At 43.7% G+C, this 25,178-nt stretch overlaps 1 protein-coding gene across 1 annotated transcript; it reads left to right on the forward strand.

Moving 5' to 3' along the window:
- Nucleotides 1-7,826: 7,826 nt before the first annotated feature.
- Nucleotides 7,827-24,765, forward strand: CFAP53 (cilia and flagella associated protein 53). The gene is made up of 9 exons (XM_075193745.1): nucleotides 7,827-7,912; nucleotides 12,322-12,415; nucleotides 13,610-13,839; nucleotides 15,466-15,639; nucleotides 17,062-17,365; nucleotides 17,442-17,660; nucleotides 17,959-18,175; nucleotides 23,827-23,929; nucleotides 24,188-24,765. Exons 2-9 carry the CDS (start codon nucleotides 12,344-12,346, stop codon nucleotides 24,426-24,428), a joined length of 1,560 nt encoding a protein of 519 aa, XP_075049846.1. The 5' UTR covers nucleotides 7,827-7,912; nucleotides 12,322-12,343; the 3' UTR covers nucleotides 24,429-24,765.
- The last annotated feature ends 413 nt before the right edge of the window (nucleotides 24,766-25,178 follow it).

Below are 25,178 nucleotides of genomic sequence, written 5' to 3' on the forward strand. Positions count from 1 at the left end.
AAAGAGGAATTCAGGGCCCGGGTACAACAAATTCATGGGGCCCTCCTCATAGTCGAGTAAGCCCTAAAAATAATTTGCGCTGACTAACGGCGGCGCAAAAAATTTCGGGGGTGTGGTCATACATTCAGGGGCGAGTCAATGCACCGTTACGGGGGTGGCTAGCACATCAAAATCACTAGGTCTTGAATTCACCAGAGCGTCACATATGTCCCAGCACTCCTGACTTTTAAGACATCTAGCACCACAGTGTAGTATACACAGAATGCAGTGTGTACACAAAGAGTTCAGTCTTGGCCTGCCCCTTACATTGGGCACAACACTCACCAAAAATTGCCATTGTCCCTACTAGAATCACAACATTTCACACACTCTGCTGCTCTCTCCTACCTGTTCTTCTCACTTTCACTACCTGTGACTGCTGCTTTCTTTAGTTGCGGCTTGTCCGGATCCTGAAATGTTGGAGGACCTATTTGAGAAAAAAAATGGCTACATTTAGAAAATTACAGCCAGCCTCGGCGCTAAATCAATAGCACCCACGATTAATAATTAGGCCTTCCTCCAGCCACAACATTAAAATAATAGTATTCACAGTTAATAAATAAACCTATTTCCCTTCCTGCAAACAGCCTAGCAATACCTATTTCCCGCAACCATCACTGCCATTAATAAATTCATAGTCACATTTCATAAATAGACCTCATTCTTCCTAAACTCACCCCCATATTCAATAGCCCCCAAACAACCCCATCTTAAATTAATAGTCCCCACTATTAAATGTGCCTCTCCCCTTTTTTTTAACTCTGTGCTTCTCTCCCCTTTTTTATTTATTCTGTTTCTCTCCCCTTTTTTATTTATTCTGTTTCTCTCCCCTTTTTTATTTATTCTGTGCTTCTCTCCACTTTTTAATTTATTCTGCTTCTCTCCCCTTTTTTTTAACTCTGTGCTTCTCTCCCCTTTTTTATTTATTCTGTGCTTCTCTCCCCTTTTTTATTTATTCTGTTTCTCTCCCCTTTTTTATTTATTCTGTGCTTCTCTCCCCTTTTTTATTTCTTCTGTTTCTCTCCCCTTTTTTATTTATTCTGTGCTTCTCTCCCCTTTTTTATTTATTCTGTGCTTCTCTCCCCTTTTTTATTTATTCTGTTTCTCTCCCCTTTTTTATTTATTCTGTACTTCTCTCCACTTTTTTATTTATTCTATGTTTCTCTCCCCTTTTTTATTTATTCTGTGCTTCTCTCCCCTTTTTTATTTATTCTATGTTTCTCTCCCCTTTTTTATTTATTCTATGTTTCTCTCCCCTTTTTTATTTATTTTATGTTTCTCTCCCCTTTTTAATTTATTCAGTTTCTCTCCCCTTTTTATTTTAACTCTGTGCTTCTCTCCCCTTTTTTATTTATTCTGTTTCTCTCCCCTATTTTATTTATTCTGTTTCTCTCCCATTTTTATTTTAACTCTGTGCTTTTCTCCCCTTTTTCATTTATTCTGTTTCTCTCCCCTTTTTATTTTAACTCTGTGCTTCTCTCCACTTTTTTATTTATTCTATGTTTCTCTCCCCTTTTTAATTTATTCTATGCTTCTCTCCACTTTTTTATTTATTCTATGTTTCTCTCCCCTTTTTTATTTATTCTGTGCTTCTCTCCACTTTTTTATTTATTCTGTTTCTCTCCCCTTTTTTTAACTCTGTGCTTCTCTCCCCTTTTTTATTTATTCTGTGCTTCTCTCCCATTTTTTATTTATTCTGTTTCTCTCCCCTTTTTTATTTATTCTGTTTCTCTCCCCTTTTTATTTTAACTCTGTGCGTCTCTCCCCTTTTTTATTTATTCTGTTTTTCTCCCCTTTTTATTTTAACTCTGTGCTTCTCTCCCCTTTTTTATTTATTCTATGTTTCTCTCCCCTTTTTTATTTATTCTATGCTTCTCTCCACTTTTTTATTTATTCTATGTTTCTCTCCTTTTTTATTTATTCTGCTTCTCTCCCCTTTTTTTAACTCTGTGCTTCTCTCCACTTTTTTATGTATTCTGTTTTTCTCCCCCTTTTTTTAACTATGTGCTTCTCTCCCCTTTTTTATTTATTCTGTGCTTCTCTCCCCTTTTTTATTTATTCTGTTTCTCTCCCCTTTTTTATTTATTCTGTGCTTCTCTCCACTTTTTTATTTATTCTATGTTTCTCTCCCCTTTTTTATTTATTCTGTTTCTCTCCCCTTTTTTATTTATTCTGTGCTTCTCTCCCCTTTTTTATTTATTCTGTTTCTCTCCCCTTTTTTGTTTATTCTGTTTCTCTCCCTTTTTATTTATTCTGTTTCTCTCCCCTTTTTTATTTATTTTGTGCTTCTCTCCCCTTTTTTATTTATTCTATGTTTCTCTCCCCTTTTTTATTTATTCTCAGCCTCTCTCCCCTGTTGTTTTACTCCCCCTTCTTTATAGCACTGTCCCTTTCCTCCCCTGCCCTCTTGATCCTGTTCCCTCCAAGTTCCTCCGCTCCATCTCTCCTAATGCCTGTTGTCACCGTGCTCAATACGGGAGCCTCTCGCAAATTCCGGGAGAGTAAGCAAGTATGACTTATTTGTACCCTGAACATATGTAGCCTACTTATGTTTGAGTCAGAGAATCTGGTACAATAAGCCAAGCATATTTGCGTGTGTACTCACGACCCACAATACAGATGTGACCTGACAACATTAGAAGTAATAGAGTCGTATTACTCTATTTGTACACAATATAATAATGTAATGAAGTGTCATATACACAACAGAGAATATTGTCTTGACAGTTATTATCAATTGACAATTATTAACAAATGTGAATGTTGCATTGGGAAAATAAAATGTAATTAAACACAAACACCTGCACATATTCTTTCCTGCAGTAGTCCAAAAGGAAACGTCAATTAATTAATGCAAATAGATGGCGCCACTTCATACAATATAGCCGTAATGCACAGAAGGCAGGGCCGGACTGGCCATCTGGCACTTCTGGCAAATGCCAGAAGGGCCGATGGCTATATGGGCCGGCCCAACTCCCCCTGTCTTCTTGGTGGCTGGAGGAACCAGCCACCTCTGCTGTGCGCTCCCCAGCTCCCTCCCCCGTTATGCTGTGCAGCCAGTTACACTGGTGAGTTTCCTGTCTTTTTTAATTAGTTTTTTTTTTTTACTGAAGACGGGGGGGGGGGTGCCGCGATTCTCGGGGGGGGGGGTCGCGGGGGTGCCGCGATTTTCGGGGGGGGGTGCCGCGATTTTCGGGCGGGGGTGCCCGCGATTTTCGGGCGGGGGTGCCCGCGATTTTTAGGGGGGGGGGGGGGTCGCGGGGGGTGCCGCGATTTTCGGGCGGGGGTGCCCGCGATTTTCAGGTGGTGAGAGCCAGGGAGTGCTGGGAAAGGGGGTGAGAGCCAGGGAGTGCTGGGAAAGGGGGTGAGAGCCAGGGGGTGCTGGGAAAGGGGGTGAGAGCTAGGGGGTGCTTGGAGAGGGGGTGAGAGAGCCGGAGGGGGTGCTGGGAAAGGGGATGAGAGCCAGGGGGTGCTGGGAGAGGGGGTGAGAGAGCCGAAGGGGGGTGCTGGGAAAGGAGGTGAGAGAGCCAAAGGGGGTGCTGGGAAAGGGGGTGAGAGAGCCGAAGGGGGTGCTGGGAAAGGGGGTGAGAGCCAGGGGGTGCTGGGAGAGGGGGTGAGAGAGCCGAAGGGGGTGCTGGGAAAGGGGGTGAGAGAGCGGAAGGGGGTGCTGGGAAAGGGGTTGAGAGCCAGGGGGTGCTGGGAGAGGGGGTGAGAGAGCCGAAGGGGGTGCTGGGAGAGGGGGTGAGAGAGCCGAAGGGGGTGCTGGGAAAGGGGGTGAGAGAGCGGAAGGGGGTGCTGGGAAAGGGGTTGAGAGCCAGGGGGTGCTGGGAGAGGGGGTGAGAGAGCCGAAGGGGGTGCTGGGAGAGGGGGTGAGAGAGCCGAAGGGGGTGCTGGGAGAGGGGGTGAGAGAGCCAGGGGGTGCTGGGAGAGGGGGTGAGAGCCGAAGGGGGTGAGAGAGCGGAAGGGGGTGCTGGGAAAGGGGGTGCTGGGAGAGGGGGTGAGAGAGCCAGGGGGTGCTGGGAGAGGGGGTGTGAGAGCCGAAGGGGGTGAGAGAGCGGAAGGGGGTGCTGGGAAAGGGGGTGAGAGAGCTGAAGGGGGTGCTAGGAGAGGGGGTGAGAGAGCTGAAGGGGGTGCTGGGAGAGGGGGTGAGAGAGCGGAAGGGGGTGCTGGGAAAAAGGGTGAGAGCCAGGGGGTGCTGGGAGAGGGGGTGAGAGAGCCGAAGGGGTGCTGGGAAAGGAGGTGAGAGAGCCGAAGGGGGTGAGAGAGCCAGGGTGGTAGGGGGTGCAGGAAGAGGAGTGAGAGAGCCGGGGGGTAGAGGGTGCAGGAAGACGTGTGAGAGAGCCAGGGGAGTAGGTGGTACAGGAAGATGTGTGAGAGCCAGCGGAGAAGGTGGTGCAGTGGGTTAAGTGAGAGGGACAAAGGAGAAGATGGTGCAGGGGCATAGGTAAAAGAAAGTGTAAAGAGAGAGACATCTTAAGAATGGGAATGTCAGGGATGCAGCCATCATAAAACACAAATAGTAATGAAGAATGGAAATGCACAGAGGGGACAAGTGTTAAAAAAAATAAAAAATCAAGCCTTCATACTCCATTCACTTATATTTTCTATACCCCCACTCCTAAATTTCTGCTTCGACCACTGCCCTCTATTCCTGCTCCCGACTGCCTGTGTGAGCTGACAGCTGCTGATCCCTCCTCGCCCAGCGCGCCCACTAGGAGAACAGAACACAGGATGCCATAATCAGGTAAGTTCATATATTTTCTCGTGTGCAATATGTTTTTAACCATCCTTTCTTGAACTGGGGACACTACAGCGTATCCAATAATGTTTAACACTATGTATTGCTCATTATTGAGCTGTAATGTTTTTTGCATATTTATCTGTACAGAGATTTTTAATTAAGAGGAAAAAACATTGCTTGTCATAAATTTTATCTGTAATTGTGTCAATATATCTATTTTTGTTTGCATTGTAAATGATGTATTAAGCTGCTCTTGGGACTCGCACTCAGTATCTGATATGCTGTAGCAATTTTTATTTGTGAATGAGTTTTTATCTGAGCTTTACTAATGATTTGGGGGCACTACTATGCCATAATATGATTTGTGGGCACTTCTGCATGACCAAATATGAATTGAGGGTAATACTATGTGGCATAATATGACCTTGGGGCACTACGATGTGGCATAATATGAACTGGGCACACTACGGTGTGGCATCATATGAACTTCTGCCAAAGGCAAGTCTTTCATTGTTGAATATGATGGGAGCCCAAAGAAGTTGCTGTATCGGGGCCCAGAATTCCTCTTGTCAGCCCTGCCTGTGAGTCAAGGGGGTAGACGCCTCCAGGTAAATAATCTAAATGTTTCCTATCTAATCAAACTGATGGATCACATCCAATTATTTCTCACCCACCTCCTCTATCCCCCTTAATTTATATACTGTGTTATTTAAAATGAATAGAAAAGACGCATATCCAATTACTGTAGTAAAACAAAAATATTTTTCTCTGTCATTTTGCTGTAGATGGAAATACTTTTAATGCGGCCGTGTGGATTCAACTGATCATTCAATAGTTATGTTTTTTTTAGATATATGTTAGTTTTATTTCATGTGGAATGATTCATGAACATTCTGCCATTACTATTTAATTGAGGGAAAAGGGTACCTGTTACCTATGTGTGTAAGTACTCTGTTCGTTGTTGCTATTTTGTGGGAGATTTGAAAAAAGCAAAACATTGTTTCCTACAGTGGCGTCTGTATAATTGGTGGTATTGCTGTAGTATGGGGGGGTGTGCTGATGGCAGTGTTGTAGTGTGTTCGGTGCTAGTATTGCTAATAAGTAGGAGAGGGTATTGCTATAATGTGGGGGTGATGCCGGTTGCTGTAATGTGGGTGGTGATGCCGGTTGCTGTAATGTGGGGAGTGATGCCGGTTGATGTAATGTGGGGGGTGATGCCAGTTGCTGTAATGTGAGGGTAATGCTGGACGCTGTAATGTGGGGGGTGATTCTGGTTGCTGTAATGTGGGGGGTGATGCCGGTTGCTGTAATGTGTGGGGTGATGCCGGTTGCTGTAATGTGGGGATGATTGATGTAGTATGAGTGTGTGTGGGGGGTTATTTATTGCTGTAATTTGGGTACTAATAATGTATTGTCATGGTGTTTATTGATGTAATTGGGGTGCTAATAATGTAATGTTGAGGGTCATTAGGAGAAATAAATACCCCCCCCCCCCCACACACACACACTCATACTACATCATGTTGTACTGCGCCAGCATCAGTGTGCAACAATATAGTGCATGGAGCCCACAACACGTGGGCCTGTGTGCTTTAAATGCCAGGGCTGATTTTTAGTCCCAGTCCGGCCCTGACAGAAGGTGTATGCGTCACTCAGAAAGCATACTGTAGTCTTGTACATTTGGATTGACCCTATACAATGAAAGGACAGGCTGTAGTACAAATTCCACTATTTAGTGGAATTTGTACGATTGCTGAAAGGCTATGAAAACATCACCTTAAAGTACAACTTACAATAACATTTGGACCAACTGCTGACTACACCACCTCTGAGGTCCTGTAAAAAGAAAAAAAAAAGAAAGAAAGTCTTAAATATAATCAGCCTCCACCCTTTGAAGTTTATTATAGCCGCATTTCCTGTAAGACGTCTTGTTTCTGCATTATGTGCATAATCAAGCACTATTGCAGATATCATATTGATTGCCCAAATCCGCTTATGTCAGTCCAGATCCGCCGTTAACCCAATTCCACAACAATAGTCACACAATATTAGGTAACATGCAGAGCATACCTGCCTGCTCTCCCAGAAGAGCGGGCAATCTCCCTGATCCTTGTGGAGTGGGGCGCTCCTGCTGTAAAATGCTGAAATTCAAGGCAATGAATAGCGGGGGGGTCTTAATGGAGCAATCGCGTTGCCCCCACTATTCAATGCTGCGAATTTCTGCAATTTATAGTAAGCGGGTCATAACAGTTGACAAGTATGAGGCAGAGCCGAAAATGAAAATTTTAGCGTCTGGGACGAGAAAGGAAACTGCTGCCCTTATCCTTCAATTTTAACCAAATTAACCTAAAATATTCATAAACTGAGCATTGGGCCCTGGACCGTCACCCATCTCACACAGCCCTAGTTACAGCTCGGTAACAGGACAATACTAGTAATATAAATAATCATAGTAATATAAATATAAATAATAATAGTAATGGTAGTTGTATTTGACATCTTTATTATTTATATTTGTAAACGACCCAACTGCTCTTATATTTCAGACCAGGCTTAGGCAACCTACAGCTCATCCAGTTATTGTGGAACTACCAGCCCTGCTGGGACTTGTAGTTCCCCTGCAGCTGCAAGGCTTTTAAAAACTCACTGCAAGCTATTGGATGTCAGCACGCTACCTGGACCAGGAAGCCCATTCTCTATTTACGGGGTATATAATAATATTATATTATTATATACCCCGTAAATAGAGAATGGGCTTCCTGGTCCAGGTAGCGCTGAGTTACTGTCAATCACTCTGCAAATGTTATGTCATTTTCACTATGTGATACATTAGACCCCGTATACGGGGTCTAATGTATCACATAGTGAAAATGACATAACATTTGCAGAGTGATTGACAGTAACTCAGCGCCCTCCCGTGTATGGGAAATCCGCATGGCACGGCGCCCTCTGCTGGTGGCGTCTGGTACTCGCCATCTATCTTCGCACATGCGCCGTGGGAGCTCACTGTGTATGTGTTTATTTTTGTTGCTAGGATACGGGATTCCTCACTTCCCGAGTCGGCGTTGCCCCGGTAACCGAATGCTGACTATGGTGTCTCATGTGCTCTGAGGACCGGGCCTGAGGACACAGGTAAGGACCCTCCTGCACCCTTATACACAGACATGGATCTCATGTCAGCTGCACTCTGTGTTAGAGCAGCCCAGCTGTGCATCATCTGCTGGTTGTGGAACTACAAGTCACAGCATAGCCCTCCATCTAGTGGCTTACAGGACATGCTGGGATTTGTAGTACTACAGCAGCAGCAGCTGGAGAGCCATGTATTATCTAACCCAGTTGTACAGGGAATTAATTCTTTTATGCAAAGTATTACTGTTAAAAATCAATTTCCTAATTGTCTCTTACACTCCCCCTGTCCCTCATTCCCTCCAAACTGTCCTCTTGTGAATCTATTGTATAATAATGTGTATTAACTCTGTTGTTGGCTCCCTAAATGAAAGTTTCAGACATCAGTCATGGTTATTTTGGGAGCATTTGCACTTGGTGGGGTTTGCAGCCGTGTTTTATGTTAATATGCATCCAAGCGCCAGCCAGGGTGTGCACTTCATGGCTATGAATGCAAGTGGAAATGTTCCTCTTTTCACTAAGGGTACACACCAAGGGGGTGCTAAACATTACCCCGTCCTGCACTCACCAGATCACGATTGCAGCATACATTGTGATCATAAACACTATGGCTATTACTGTATTTAATGGTGTTTAAATAATGCAAATTACATCTCTAGTCCATCCAGCGTTTTGGTAAAGTGCGTGAGCATAGAAACAACATTTTTTTATAGTGATCGGTTGTTGACTATTTGAACAAGAGTTAAACGCAGTGCAGGGTAGTGCACGTTTTAAACCACCTTTGAGATACACACCCCAATTGTAAGTGTCCACTTTCCGAATTTAAAATTATGGGAGGTATTAAAATATCTTTATCTTATATATATATATCTGTGTAAGGATCTGGGTGAGGAAGCGGAGGCTCTGCGATGCTGGTAATTGTCACTGACTCCTGGGGGAAGCACAGTCTAATGGGTGACTTGTATTACACTGCAGGATTACTTATGTCAGGGCCCCCAAAGGACTCTATCCAGGAGGCAACTGCCTGACAAACAAGCAAAGCAACAAGTCACAAGACCGGCCAAATGTCAGGGCAGGCAGCAGTGAAGCGTAATAAAGAACAGATAAAGGTCAGGTTTCAGGAAAACAGCAAGGAATTTCTGTTTTCATGTCTGTTAAAATGCTTAGCTACCTATGGATAGCAGCTTCCCTGACCCCCATCACCATCATGAACAAATCCTACAAGTACAATTGCAAGTAGCAGATGTATAAGTACAAAATCCATAAGTACAAGATAAATATGGAAGCATAACACTCACACAAATACATACCATCCCAACCCTATCCCTCCCGCATTATTTTATGTGCCTTTCATGTTTAATGCAATATGTTTTAAGCGAGAACTGCCATCCTCTTGCAGAGCACATCTTTTATCATTATTCTCCACCGGCAACCGAGCATTAATTGTCAAATAATTATTATATATATATATATATATATATATATATATATATAATTTTGATATATCTTGTAGCTAAAACAAAGCCATTGTTAAAGCAATTTCCCACACCTTCCATAAAAAAGTCTGTAATCATGAAGTTTAGAGTCCTAAATTATTCAAACATTGTGGCAAGATTAGACACCCAGGATAATATAAATTAGCAGTCTGTGCTGTTCATGGTGGTAAAATAGTTTTGGACTCGGAACCAATGGTGGAAGTGGGGGTGTGTACAGGGGTATCCTGTACCAACACTTCTCCCATTGCCTTCACTGTAACAATACTATCACATTCCAGTCGCTTACTATATATATATATATATACACACACATAGTGGTGGAAGTGGGAGTATACAGTGGTATGTCATACCGCCAATTCTCCTACTGCCTTCATTCTAACACTATCACATTCCTGTCACTTACATTCCCATTACATTTTCCATACTGCCATTTCTACATGTCCACTTCGACCACTGCTCGAAACTCCATGATAACCAAAAAAAGGTCCAAATAGGATGTCCCAATGCATACCTAAAGAAAATTTCTTTTCTGTTCTGCTCTATGTAACATAGTTTACACATACCAGAATATTACAGCTTTCCACAGTGCAGTATATGTTATAATGCAAGAATAGGCAGGATAGTGAGGAGGTGGGTTCTGAGACAGTGCTCGAAAGCTTGGAGGTTGGGGGAGAGTCTGGTCAGATGGACGGGGAGTTCCATGAGTGGGGAGCAGCGCGGGAGAAGTCTTGGAGGTGGGAGTGACAGGTGGTTATTAGAGGGGAGGAGAGGACTAGGTCAGAGGCAGAACGGAGAGGTCTCCAGACAAGGTTGTATGAAGAGGAGGAGCTGGTGAGGTCCTGTAGGTGAGGATGAGCAGCTTGAATTGGATTCTGGAAGGGATGCAGAGTGGGACAGCGAATGAAGAGCAGCAGGAAAGGATGATTAGCCTCGCCTCTGCGGATTGTAGAGGGTCAGGGCAGGAGATGGGAAGGCCAGCGAGGAGGAGGTTGCAGTAGTCAAGACGGGAGATAAAGGGAAAGTGGACCAGGGCGTTTCCTTCTGGAGTTGTGGCGGACAGAGCATTATGCAAGGAGTTAACACCAGACTTCCACATTCCATTAATTAAGCTTTTTTTTTTTTTTTCTTTTAGAATCTCAATATAAAAAAGTGAATATAACAACTACAGCTGGTAAAGACTTTTTAAAGAATGTACCTGAAAGTAAATTCCAGTAGAGTTATTTTGAGTTCAACATGAATTTATAAAATAGTTAACGTCAAATTCATCATTGTAACTTAATTGTGATTTTTTTTTTTGACCAACAATTCAAAAACCAGGCAGTATTATTATCATTTATTTGTTAGGCGCCACAAGGGATCCGCAGCGCCGCACACAGTACTAACAGTAGACTATACAGGGTGAAACCATACAGAACAATGAACAAAAAGTACCAATACTTCAGAAACTCCAGCCAGTTATAACACTATGTTGTAAAAATTCAAATGTAAATGTAACACCTTTAACCACAAAAAAAGATCCTATAGATTGTAAGCTTGCAAGCGGGGCTCTCTTACCTCTCTGTCTGTATATATTACACAGTATTGTCTTATTAATGTTTGTTCCCAATTGTACAGCGCCACGGAAATTGCTGGCGCTATATATATAAATAAATGTTGATGATGATGATGATGATGATGCAGAAATATCTGCTGTGTAATATAGAAGACACATAAAAATCTCTGATAGAACTGCTTGTAAATTGGTCAATAAATAGAACCCAGATTTCACTGCAAGACACCTTCAGAAAGGTTCAGCTGACACCAGACCTTTGTTCCACACAGGGGCTGCCTGGGGGATGGGCATCTACCCACCCCCCTTTCCCCCCCAGGCTGTTCCGATAGGGGGCTGTCTTGGGCTGGGTCACTGGGCTACCTACAATTTTTTTCCTTTAAAATATTTATAATATGCTGCTGAGTGCCTCCCCTCCACCCCCCCACCAGTGTGCCAAATTTCCATGTTCTAGGTCCTCCAGAAGTGAGTTTAACTTTTTTTTGAACATACATGTAGCCACTGGACCAGTGGTTTTTAGGCTCATCTGTCTATAGACCGAGAGACCACAGGTCAAATCCAGCGACAGACATATAACAAAATGCAGACTAAAATGTATGCGAATACATAGGTAGCACGGTGGCTCAGTGGTTAGCACTTCTGCCTTACAGCACTGGGGTTATGAGTTCGATTCCCGACCATGGCTTTATCTGTGAGGAGTTTGTTTTTTCTCCCCGTATTTGCGTGGGTTTCCTCCGGGTGCTCCGGTTTCCTCCCACACTACAAAAATATACTGGTAGGTTAATTGGCTGCAAACAAATTTACCCTAGTCTGTGTCTCTGTCTGTCTGTCTGTCTGTGTGTGTATGTTATGGAATTTAGACTGTAAGCCCCAATGGGGCAGGGACTGAAGTGAGGGAGTTCTCTGTACAGCGCTGCGGAATTAGTGGCGCTATATAAATAAATGGTGATGATGATGATGATGATATTTCCATGTGTAGCTAAAATTTGACAGGACCAGCCTGTGTTGTTAGCTTTATCAGAGTTCGATTCCCGACCATGGCTTTATCTGTGAGGAGTTTGTATGTTCTCCCTGTGTTTGCGTGGGTTTCCTCTGGGTGCTCCGGTTTCCTCCCACACACCAAAAACATACTAGTAGGTTACTTGGCTGCTAACAAATTGACCCTAGTCTGTGTGTATATGTTAGGGAATTTAGACTGTAAGCCCCAATGGGGCAGGGACTGATGTCGGTGAGTTCTCTGTACAGCGCTGCGGAATTAGTGGCGCTATATAAATAAATGATGATGATGATGATAGGTATGTATAGGACTATCTGTCTGTCTGCCACCAACCACTGTTTCTGAATCAGTTTATTTCTTCTTCTCCACGTAGACGTCCCAGAGAGATAGACACCATGCTGCTAAGCCAGAGGACCAGACCTCGCGGCCGAGAGGTGACCGGTCCCAACCCCCACAACGTGGCTCTGGTAAGTCACTTTTACAAGATCCATATAACATTTAGGTGGAGTTACACATCTTTTACATTTACTGGACCCACAGATACATGGAGGGGATTTGGGTGCTTTTCCATGGACCTGACGACCACTTGTAGCAGAATTCAGTGTAAATTCTCTGGTGCATTTAACACAAATACAACCATTCACTTCAGTTTAAGATGTGAAATTGATATAATTGTTGAGCTTAGAACAGAGTCTAGACCTCCTGGTTACTGTATAGGGTAATACTTATGCAAATAAAGTGTGAATGACATATAAATAGACATGAATGCCGATGACACATAGGAGAGGGTTTTAAATTATAAAGGATGATTTACAGGCTTCATTTTTATCTTTACCTTAAAAAAAGGTCAGTACCCTCCATGCAGTAAATAGGGGGCTTCCCCTCTGAGACCCCACCCATTGCCTGCAGCTGGGAGCTGTGTTGTGCAGCATTATGGCTTACATCCAGGATGTTGGAGCAGAGCAACATTATGGCTTACATCCAGGATGTTGGAGCAGGGCAACATTATGGCTTACATCCAGGATGTTGGAGCAGGGCAACATTATGGCTTACATCCAGGATGTGGGAGCAGGGCAGCATTATGGCTTACTTCTAGGATGTGGGAGCAGGGCAGCATTATGGCTTACATCTAGGATGTGGGACCAGGGCAGCATTGTGGCTTACATCCAGGATGTGGGAGCAGGGCAGCATTGTGTCTTACATCCAGGATGTGGGAGCAGGGCAGCATTGTGTCTTACAACCAGGATGTGGGAGCAGGGCAGCATTGTGTCTTACATCCAGGATGTATGAGCAGGGCAGCATTATGGTTTACATCCAAGATGTGGGAGCAGGGCAGCATTATAGCTTACATCCAGGATGTGGGAGCAGGGAGCATTATGGCTTACATCCAGGATGTGGGAGCAGAGCAGCATTATGGCTTACATCCAGGATGTGGGAGCAGAGCAGCATTATGGCTTACATCCAGGATGTGGGAGCAGGGCAGCATTATAGCTTACATCCAGGATGTGGAAGCAGGGCGCATTATGGCTTACATCCAGGATGTGGGAGCAGGGTAGAGCTTGCAGAACTAGGGATCAGCACTGGGTTGTGATTATAGGGTATGAGTGCTAAAACATATTAAACTAACATCAAAAATATAAAATCAATCCTTCTCCATACAGAGAGCCAAGTTTCCCTCCAGAAGGCCAAATGATTATATCAGTCTTGAGCGAAGGCGACAGGATGACCTCCGGGACCAGATGTTGACCTTCACAAAACAGAATGACTTTGACTATATGAAGAACAAGTGGGAGAGGCTCACTGATCACAAATTACTGCACAATACAGTCCAGAGGAAGGTGAACGAGACAATGGAAGAGTACAGGATACACATTGAGGAACGGAGGGACAGGTGATCACAGCTTTATTAGTGTACATGATACACACGTGCCATTGTAACATCTGTATAATCAGTGCTCAGAGGTGTTATACCTTAATAATTACTTGTATGTTATAAGGATATTTGGCGTAACCTTGAAGTCCATGACCTGTATATGAAAAAAAACGTTTCGAACTGCAGCCTTTACTTTTATGTGGTCTAACAGCAAATATCCACCCCATAGAAACCTGAACATAACATCCATCCCTTCTGTAGTACATAATGACTGCTCTACTAATTACCTTTCTGTATTAAAAACAGGGAATGTTACTTCCACATACTGCAATATACGTTAAGCTGACCAACTCACGCCAAAGTCTAGGACTAACCAGAATGGGAAGACTTTGGCGTGAGTTGGTCAGCTTAACATATATTGCAGTATGTGGAACTAACAATCCCTGTTTTTAATATAGAAAAGTAGTTATTGGAAAAGAAGGAGAAGGGATAAGCGCCTGATAGTGTAGTATGGTTCAAAACACATTTGAAGACATCCAAGAAAGTAGAACTAGTTTGGTTCCTCTCCTCCCTCAGCAGGCTAGGAGCTAAGGTATCCTTGGGATTGCAACATTTCCGAAAAAGCACAACAGGTTTTTCAGGTAGAATGCTGTCAGAATAGGGTCCATCTTTAGATAATATATGCATAGAATAGTAGTTAGTACAGCATTTATTATGTATTTGCAGAGTTCAGAGAAACCCTGCTTTTGTCTATACAATGTGGGCACCCCAGTCTGTACATGGAGAGTGCAGTGATTCTATGTCTTTTTTTGTTTATATATATAGATATATAATATATTTACTGTATGTATATATATATATATATATATATATATATATATATATATATATATATATATATATATAAAATTCTACCTACTGACCAAACTGAGAATAAATTGAACTTTGTATACACTTAAAGTTAGTCATGAATAGTGTGTAATTACTGCCTGTACGGCAACAAGGTGCCTTGTTGTTCAGTGTTCACTGTGACATATCAATGTCACTTTTCATTTCACACAAGACTGATTTATTTTATTTTTTTAAATATTGGGAAAAACCTACAATATTCAAAAAATGTTTAGATAACATTTTTATTCTTTAGCACAAAAATACTTCCCCGGACATGAAAGCTATTTTTGAGAAGAACAACCCTTGATATAATAAGTATTGCACAGTTAGTTGCACAGAAAACTTGACAAACGCTTTAAGAATTATCCCCAGACAGTGGGCAGTTCTGTTGGCTGTTTTGTATTCATTAGTAAAGCTGACAACACAGCCTGGTCCTGTCACATTTGGCTACACATGGGAACATAGAATTTGATGGCAGATAAGAACCACACGGCCCAACTAGTCTGTCCATTTTTATTTCTAAAAACCTCAGTCCTTGTTTTTTTACAGATTTAAGATGATGGCTAGCCCATGCATGTTAAAATGAACTGTCTGAATGTCTCAACTGTATTTAGTTGACACATCGTAAATGACTCAAACTCAGAGCTGATTCACCAGGACGTTTTCCTTTGCAGGTAGATGAGTTAAATCCACCACCATAACTTTCCCTGAGACTAAGACTTGGTATAACCAATGTTTTCTTATTTGTACCAGACTCAAGGCTCTGCTGGAGACGGAAGAGATGGATCACATCAGGGAGATGGAGTCGATGGAGGAGACCACCCTGGAGAGGCAGGCTAAGATGAGGGAACGGGCTAAGAGCCTACGAGAGAAAAGGGAGAAGGAGAGACTGGCTCTGGTGGCTGAGAAACGAGACCAGCAGTTCAGGTAACACAAACAAATCACTGTGGTAACCCAGACACGTGTTCGTAGTTCCAGAACATCTCCAGCGTGTCGCTAAGCAACCACTATGGGTCTGGTTCATAAGACAAAGGACAAACCCACATTTTTACCCGGCCCTGCATGTAACCACATTTGCTATCTCTCAAACAAAGTGAGATTGTTAACAGTTATTATAGCTCACTAATTCTACGTAGGGTTCTACCCTCGTTTATAAATAGTCTTGAATCCTACACAGAAAGCCTACGGGGCGTCTGTCGTCCCACATATGGGAAGCAGCCAGTTTGGAGGCGGCACCAATATTCATGACATGGCAGCCTCTCAGTCCACTATGGACTAGTGACCTCGCTGAGGCGTGAGGCTCTTTCTACCTCTTGTCTCTGATGTTACTAGATCCTTGTGGATTGGTTGGTATTTCAGGTTGGGAGATAACCGCCAATGACCTCTAGGACTTTCCAACAGATTCCAGTGATGTTGGCAGAGATTCGACTACTCTACTTAAACACAGTATGGTTGGATCTCATTCAATTTGGACATTTTTCTGTTTTGTCAAATTGGACTCTACTAGCAGGATCGTACCATGTATGGCTGTCAATTTTTATAATTTAAGACCCAGAGATACAAAGCTTGATCGAATTTAAAGGCAGCTATTTAACCTCACTAGTGTCAGTATTGGTTAGTTCCCCAGGTATAAAATCCTGGATAAGTTTGAAAATGTAGTCTGCACAGAATGCTGGCATAAGACCAGCAGATATCCAATCAGCTGTGTCCTGTGTGCTTCCGAATTTCTCCAGGCTTTTATGCCTGAAGGTGTAACTGCATAAATCATAGGTTGCTCAAGAATGTGTTTGTAATATGTTAGGAATATGGAGGAACAAGTCTCCCTCATAACTAAGGCTACATTTAAATGTCAATTTCTGAATTTGAACATTTTTATACATACATCCCCTGCTATCACTTTTTGTGAGTTAGGATGCATTTTATGTAGGGCAGCTGTATTTTTAAGCTATTTCTTGGCAACTGCCTTCAAAGGGGTTGTCCACAGTTTTTTTTAAAAATCCCCTCCCGGAATATTGTGGCTTGGGGAAAATCTCCTCCCAGAACCCCCAACATCTGATTTCAGCTGCCAATCATAGTTTAAGTACCTGGCGGACGATTCCAACCTCCCAGGCCTGGAGGAGTTTCACAAACGCTGCTTCTGATTAGACGGGAGCCACAGCTATATACCTCCTGTTCTAACAACTGATTGGTCCTACCCAGAATGCTTCTCCACTTTCAAAGCTTCTCGCTATTCCTTTTGTGACCTGCTGGACAGGTAGCGATTTGTTCACTAACAATAGTAGTGGTTCCAGGTTGATAACATTTCTATTACACTTCCTCAGTTGTACTCATATATAATTACTGTTTCAGGGAGCAGTGCGAGGAACTGCGTGCTCTGAAGTCCAGGATCCATCAGAACGAGGTGTGTACGGAGCGGATGGCTCAACTGGCTCTTAAAGAGGAGTTGGAGAGACAGAAGATGAAGGAGGAGAACCTCTTTGCTGAGCTCTGGGAGAAGGATCGCTTGGCCAAAGTGGAGCACGAGGAGAGGAAATCCCAAAGGCAAACGGAGCTGAATCGAGAAATGTTGGATGTACTTCAGGCCCAGAGAGGAGCCTCCGAGGCTCAGAGGGCGGAGGAGAAACGACTGAAAGAAGAGGAAGCCCAGTTATTGGTAAAATCTTTGTCTTAGGTTGACTGTGATGCGATCAGATACAGAAATAACGATCGTAACGATGTACATGTGACAGGTGGAGCAGCGGAATCTGTTGAAACTGGAGGACGAACGGGCTCTTCAGGAGAAGAAGCAGAAACAATCACACGTCAGGAGGATGTTGGATCATTCCATCCGGCTCAAGATGAAGCGCTTGGCTCGTGACCAGCAGGAGGAGCTGCTGCTCGACATGAAGATCATGGAGCAGATTATGCAAGATAGTCAGGATGATACCGAGGAGAAACGTCAGCGGAAGGTGAGTTCTATGTGAAGTTTTGGACAGCGCACATCCTAAAGGTTTCTCTGCACATCAAAGTTTTAACTTGTTGAGGCTTCTCCCAATAGTTTAGTGGAGGCTTGTACCTGGATGTGCTCCTTGGAGGACCATTAAATGACCTAAAATCTGTATTAAGTTTATATAATATAATCAGTGACTTTCGTTGTCATCTATAAAACTTGTGTGTTATAATGTGTTGTGGCAAACGGCTATGGCATAGGATTAAGTGTAGACTGTGTGCAACAATCACTGATGTATAACTTACTCTCGGCTGTAGCTGGAGCTCCGGGAGGAGCAGCAGATATACCGGCAGTACCTGGCACAGCAGCTGGAGGAAGAGAAGAGACAGGAGCAAGAAATGGACAAACTGATCGAGGCCGAGATGGAAAAAGCCTTTGCTAAGCGGACAGCACAGCTGAGGCTGGAGAAGGAGGCCAGAAACCGCCTTATGAAGGACGTCATGGACACACGGAGACAGCAGATTAAAGAGAAGCGTAAGCAAACCCTCATTGTGTGGTAGTTTCTCCATAGAACACATGTAGAACTAATGTTGTATGTCTGGAAATTATTTTATTATATAAGAATATGGAATGCTGGCGGCTAGTGGACGGGAGGGCAGCTATGTACTAGGACAGGTGGAGGTGATAGTTAGCAGATGGGGCCAGTCAGAGCTGCAGTGACTGTAACAGATAAGCTCAGTGATTGGTCAGGTAGTGGTGGCAGCTAGGATGTGGTATAACTAAGGGTGGAATATGGGGCAGATAGTGATAGCAGCTAGGAAGTGGTATAACTAAGGGTGGTATATGGGGCAGATAGTGATGGCAGCTAGGAGATGGTATAACTAAGGGTGGTGTATGGGACAGATACTGGTGGCAGCTGAGAGATGGTATAACTTATGGGTGGTATATGGGGCAGATAGTGGTGGCAGCTAGGAGATGGTAATACTAAGGGTGGTATATGGGGCAGATAGTGGTGGCAGCTAGGAGATGGTATAACTAAGAGTGCTATATGGGGCAGATAGTGGTTGCAGCTAATAGATGGTATAACTAAGGGTGGTATATGGGGCAGATAGTGGTGGCAGCTAATAGATGGTATAACTACGGGTGGTATATGGGGGAGATAGTGGTGGCAGCTAGGAGATGGTATAACTAAGGGTGGTATATGGGTCAGATAGTGGTGTCAGCTAGGAGATAGTATAACTAAGGGTGGTATATGGGGCAGATAGTGGTGGCAGCTAGGAAGTGGTATAACTAAGGGTGGTATATGGGGCAGATAGTGGTGTCAGCTAGGAGATGGTATAACTAAGGGTAGTATATGGGGCAGAGAGTGGTGTCAGCTAGGAGATGGTATAACTAAGGGTGGTATATGGGGCAGATAGTGGTGGCAGCTAAGAAGTGGTATAACTAAGGGTGGTATATGGGGCAGATAGTGGTGTCAGCTAGGAGATGGTATAACTAAGGGTAGTATATGGGGCAGATAGTGGTGTCAGCTAGGAGATGGTATAACTAAGGGTAGTATATGGGGCAGAGAGTGGTGTCAGCTAGGAGATGGTATAACTAAGGGTGGTATATGGGGCAGATAGTGGTGGCAGCTAAGAAGTGGTATAACTAAGGGTGGTATATGGGGCAGATAGTGGTGTCAGCTAGGAGGTGGTATAACTAAGGGTGGTATACGGGGCAGATAGTGGTGTCAGCTAGGAGGTGGTATAACGAAGGGTGGTATATGGGGCAGATAGTGATGTCAGCTAGGAGATGGTATAAGTAAGGGTGGTATATGGGGCAGATAGTGATGTCAGCTAGGAGATAGTATAACTAAGGGTAGTATATGGGGCAGATAGTGGTGGCAGCTAGGAGATAGTATAACTAAGGGTGGTATATGGGGCAGATAGTGGTGGCAGCTAAGAGGTGGTATAACTAAGGGTGGTATATGGGGCAGATAGTGGTGGCAGCTAGGAGATAGTATAACTAAGGGTAGTATATGGGGCAGATAGTGGTGGCAGCTAGGAGATAGTATAACTAAGGGTGGTATATGGGGCAGATAGTGGTGGCAGCTAAGAGGTGGTATAACTAAGGGTGGTATATGGGGCAGATAGTGGTGGCAGCTAGGAGATAGTATAACTAAGGGTGGTATATGGGGCAGATAGTGATGGCAGCTAGGAGATAGTATAACTAAGGGTGGTATATGGGGCAGATAGTGGTGGCAGCTAGGAGATAGTATAACTAAGGGTGGTATATGGGGCAGATAGTGGTGGCAGCTAAGAGGTGGTATAACTAAGGGTGGTATATGGGGCAGATAGTGGTGGCAGCTAGGAGATAGTATAACTAAGGGTGGTATATGGGGCAGATAGTGATGGCAGCTAGGAGATAGTATAACTAAGGGTGGTATATGGGGCAGATAGTGGTGGCAGCTAAGAGGTGGTATAACTAAGGGTGGTATATGGGGCAGATAGTGGTGGCAGCTAGGAGATAGTATAACTAAGGGTGGTATATGGGGCAGATAGTGGTGGCAGCTAGGAGATAGTATAACTAAGGGTGGTATATGGGGCAGATAGTGGTGGCAGCTAAGAGGTGGTATAACTAAGGGTGGTATATGGGGCAGATAGTGGTGTCAGCTAGGAGATAGTATAACTAAGGGTGGTATATGGGGCAGATAGTGGTGGCAGCTAGAAGATGGTATAACTAAGGGTGGTATATGGGGCAGATAGTGGTGGCAGCTAGAAGATGGTATAACTAAGGGTGGTATATGAGGCAGATGGTGGTGGCAGCTAGAAGATGGTAAAACTAAGGGTGGTATATGGGGCAGATGGTGGTATCAGCTAGTAGATGGTATAACTAAGGGTGGTATATGGGGCAGATGGTGGTATCAGCTAGGAGATGGTATAACTAAGGGTGGTATATGGGGCAGATAGTGATGTCAGCTAGGAGATGGTATAAGTAAGGGTAGTATATGGGGCAGAGAGTGGTGTCAGCTAGGAGATGGTATAACTAAGGGTGGTATATGGGGCAGATAGTGGTGGCAGCTAAGAAGTGGTATAACTAAGGGTGGTATATGGGGCAGATAGTGGTGTCAGCTAGGAGGTGGTATAACTAAGGGTGGTATACGGGGCAGATAGTGGTGTCAGCTAGGAGGTGGTATAATGAAGGGTGGTATATGGGGCAGATAGTGATGTCAGCTAGGAGATGGTATAAGTAAGGGTGGTATATGGGGCAGATAGTGATGTCAGCTAGGAGATAGTATAACTAAGGGTAGTATATGGGGCAGATAGTGGTGGCAGCTAGGAGATAGTATAACTAAGGGTGGTATATGGGGCAGATAGTGGTGGCAGCTAAGAGGTGGTATAACTAAGGGTGGTATATGGGGCAGATAGTGGTGGCAGCTAGGAGATAGTATAACTAAGGGTAGTATATGGGGCAGATAGTGGTGGCAGCTAGGAGATAGTATAACTAAGGGTGGTATATGGGGCAGATAGTGGTGGCAGCTAAGAGGTGGTATAACTAAGGGTGGTATATGGGGCAGATAGTGGTGGCAGCTAGGAGATAGTATAACTAAGGGTGGTATATGGGGCAGATAGTGATGGCAGCTAGGAGATAGTATAACTAAGGGTGGTATATGGGGCAGATAGTGGTGGCAGCTAGGAGATAGTATAACTAAGGGTGGTATATGGGGCAGATAGTGGTGGCAGCTAAGAGGTGGTATAACTAAGGGTGGTATATGGGGCAGATAGTGGTGGCAGCTAGGAGATAGTATAACTAAGGGTGGTATATGGGGCAGATAGTGATGGCAGCTAGGAGATAGTATAACTAAGGGTGGTATATGGGGCAGATAGTGGTGGCAGCTAAGAGGTGGTATAACTAAGGGTGGTATATGGGGCAGATAGTGGTGGCAGCTAGGAGATAGTATAACTAAGGGTGGTATATGGGGCAGATAGTGGTGGCAGCTAGGAGATAGTATAACTAAGGGTGGTATATGGGGCAGATAGTGGTGGCAGCTAAGAGGTGGTATAACTAAGGGTGGTATATGGGGCAGATAGTGGTGTCAGCTAGGAGATAGTATAACTAAGGGTGGTATATGGGGCAGATAGTGGTGGCAGCTAGAAGATGGTATAACTAAGGGTGGTATATGGGGCAGATAGTGGTGGCAGCTAGAAGATGGTATAACTAAGGGTGGTATATGAGGCAGATGGTGGTGGCAGCTAGAAGATGGTAAAACTAAGGGTGGTATATGGGGCAGATGGTGGTATCAGCTAGTAGATGGTATAACTAAGGGTGGTATATGGGGCAGATGGTGGTATCAGCTAGGAGATGGTATAACTAAGGGTGGTATATGGGGCAGATAGTGTTGTCAGCTGGGAGATGGTATAAGTAAGGGTGGTATATGGGGCAGATGAGCTGGGTAATAGGACTGATAGTGGTGGCTTAGAGACTGTACAAAGAAGGACAACTAAACTGGTGCATGGCCTGCAACACAAAATTTACCCGGAAAGACTAAAAGATCTTAATATTTATAGTTTGCAGCAGAGAAGGGAAAGGGGGGACATGATAGAAACTTTCATATATATCAGGGTTATAACAAGGTGCAGGAGGGAAACATTCTACAAAGGAAGAGAAGTATTAGAACACGAGGACATGTACTGACACTGGGGGAAGAGAAGTATTAGAACACGAGGACATGCACTGACACTGGGGGAAGAGAAGTATTAGAACACGAGGACATGCACTGACACTGGGGGGAAGAGAAGTATTAGAACACGAGGACATGCACTGACACTGGGGGAAGAGAAGTATTAGAACACGAGGACATGTACTGACACTGGGGGGAAGAGAAGTATTAGAACACGAGGACATGCACTGACACTGGGGGAAGAGAAGTATTAGAACATGAGGACATGCACTGACACTGGGGGGAAGAGAAGTATTAGAACACGAGGACATGTACTGACACTGGGGGGAAGAGAAGTATTAGAACATGAGGACATGCACTGACACTGGGGGAAGAGAAGTATTAGAACACGAGGACATGCACTGACACTGGAGGGAAGAGAAGTATTAGAACAGGAGGACATGTACTGACACTGGGGGAAGAGAAGTATTAGAACACGAGGACATGTACTGACACTGGGGGAAGAGAAGTATTAGAACACGAGGACATGTACTGACACTGGGGGGAAGAGAAGTATTAGAACACGAGGACATGCACTGACACTGGGGGAAGAGAAGTATTAGAACACGAGGACATGCACTGACACTGGGGGGAAGAGAAGTATTAGAACATGAGGACATGCACTGACACTGGAGGGAAGAGAAGTATTAGAACACGAGGACATGTACTGACACTGGGGGAAGAGAAGTATTAGAACACGAGGACATGTACTGACACTGGAGGGAAGAGAAGTATTAGAACACGAGGACATGCAGTGACACTGGAGGGAAGAGAAGTATTAGAACACGAGGACATGTACTGACACTGGGGGAAGAGAAGTATTAGAACACGAGGACATGTACTGACACTGGAGGGAAGAGAAGTATTAGAACACGAGGACATGCAGTGAAACTGGAAGGAAGAGAAGTATTAGAACACGAGGACATGCACTGACACTGGGGGGAAGTAGGTTCAGAGGATATCTGAGGAATAATTGCTTCACAGAAAGGGTAGTGGATAAGTGGATAGCCTCCCATCAGAGGTGGTAGAGGATAATACAGTAGAGCAATTTAAACATGCTTGGGATAGACATAAGAATTTTCTTATAAAGAGTAAAGAATCACATATGGCTTCAGGTTAACATAGACTAAAAAATGGGCAGACTAGATTGGCCAAGTGGTTCTAATCTGCCATATAATTCTATGTTTCAATGACATTGGTTGCAGGTAGTAATTGGCACAGGTAGTGGTGGCAGATAGCAGAGGGTGTACGTAGAAGTGACAGATTGGCAGGAAGAGGTGAAAAGTAACAGATGAGAACAGTAATGGGACAGATAGCGCCAGGTAGGGAAGAAGTATCAAAAAGATGGCAAAATTGGCTTCATTTCATTGGCTGCTTTTTATAGGACACTATTTGACTATATAATTGCACTTCCAGTAACAGATCATGTTTTGTTAAAGTTGAAACCTCCTGGGACAATGCTTCTTGTATTTATCTGTTATTGTAGTGGAACAAAATGCCAGAGAACAGGAAGAACTTGCCTCCGATAAAGAACTTTTGGAAAAGGCTATGGCAGAACACCAACAACTGGAAAAGGAAAGGAAAGAAAGGTAAGTCCACTGACATTTCATCAGATATAAATTCCCTTAGAGGGAAAAGATCATTGTGAAAACTTACTAAAATGCAATTTTATTCCATTCTGATCTAACAAGGTCAATTTAAATAAAATGTTTCACTTCTGAAACCACAAATCTGATCAGTTCCTGGATCTTCTGCGCATTTGAATGCGATAACTTTATTCATATTGTAGTTACCTGACGTATTGCACTGATCTCCCAATGATTTAATGCTAATGATTTCCTTTGCAGGCAAATGAAAGTGGGCCAGCAGTACCAGCAGCATCTCTTGGCTCAGGTGGCTTTCCAGCAGCAGCAACGGCTATCCGCGAAGGAGGATGAGTGTAGAGAGTACGAGGCCGGACTGGAGGACGAGAATTCCTACCAGCAGAAACTGCACGACATTCTCTCCAGACCCTACGTCCGTCAAGAGCATGTTCATCCGCTGAGAAGGACACGGATATCCAGCCCTAAGGACTGGCTGCCCCAGTAATCCCATCCATCTTACCACATTGCATTAAGCCTTTTCTTTAGCCCCCCCAAAACAATGGTCAACCGTGTAACCCCCAAAAAAGGAGGCCACTAGCCCACAGCAAAAAAATATTTTATTAAGATTCTAATTTTGAAAGAAAACATGTAAACCAAACTGTTTTCCACAAGCAAATGCAGAATTCACAGTTTTATCACACATACTTTTCCCCAAGAGCAGAACAAACATATTTATATAAAATGTAAGAATTAAAATGCCTGTTTACCAGGATGTCACAGTATAAAAGGGAGCAAAAACCTGCAAAAGAAACATAAACAATGTACAAAAAATATGAATAAAGTGTATTATAAGTTACACAATAGAAAGATATGAAGCCATTTCATTTGGGTGTTTTCTGAGTGCATAGAAAGCTGATTTGTCAATCACCAAGTGTATCTATCTGGAGTATACCACTCAGAAACACACATCATGGGGTAAATGTATCAACCTGTGATTCTATTAAATCGCCAATATTCGGCGACTTTGCAGTTTTTTTAAATATGCACAGCAATTTATTTAAAGGCAAGTTTTGCCTTTAAACACATTGCCGTTTTAAATTTGGCTGGCAAAGTTTCCAAATATCAGCGATATGCTAGAATTGCAGGTTACTACATTTACCCCATGACTCCTGAGATGAGAGACAAACTGATTTTTAATGACTGATATCCACTATGCGGATGTGTACCTCTTTTCTCAGACACACTTCACTCATGG

The sequence above is a fragment of the Mixophyes fleayi genome, chromosome 1, assembly GCF_038048845.1.
Source record: "Mixophyes fleayi isolate aMixFle1 chromosome 1, aMixFle1.hap1, whole genome shotgun sequence".
Lineage (NCBI taxonomy): Eukaryota > Metazoa > Chordata > Amphibia > Anura > Limnodynastidae > Mixophyes > Mixophyes fleayi.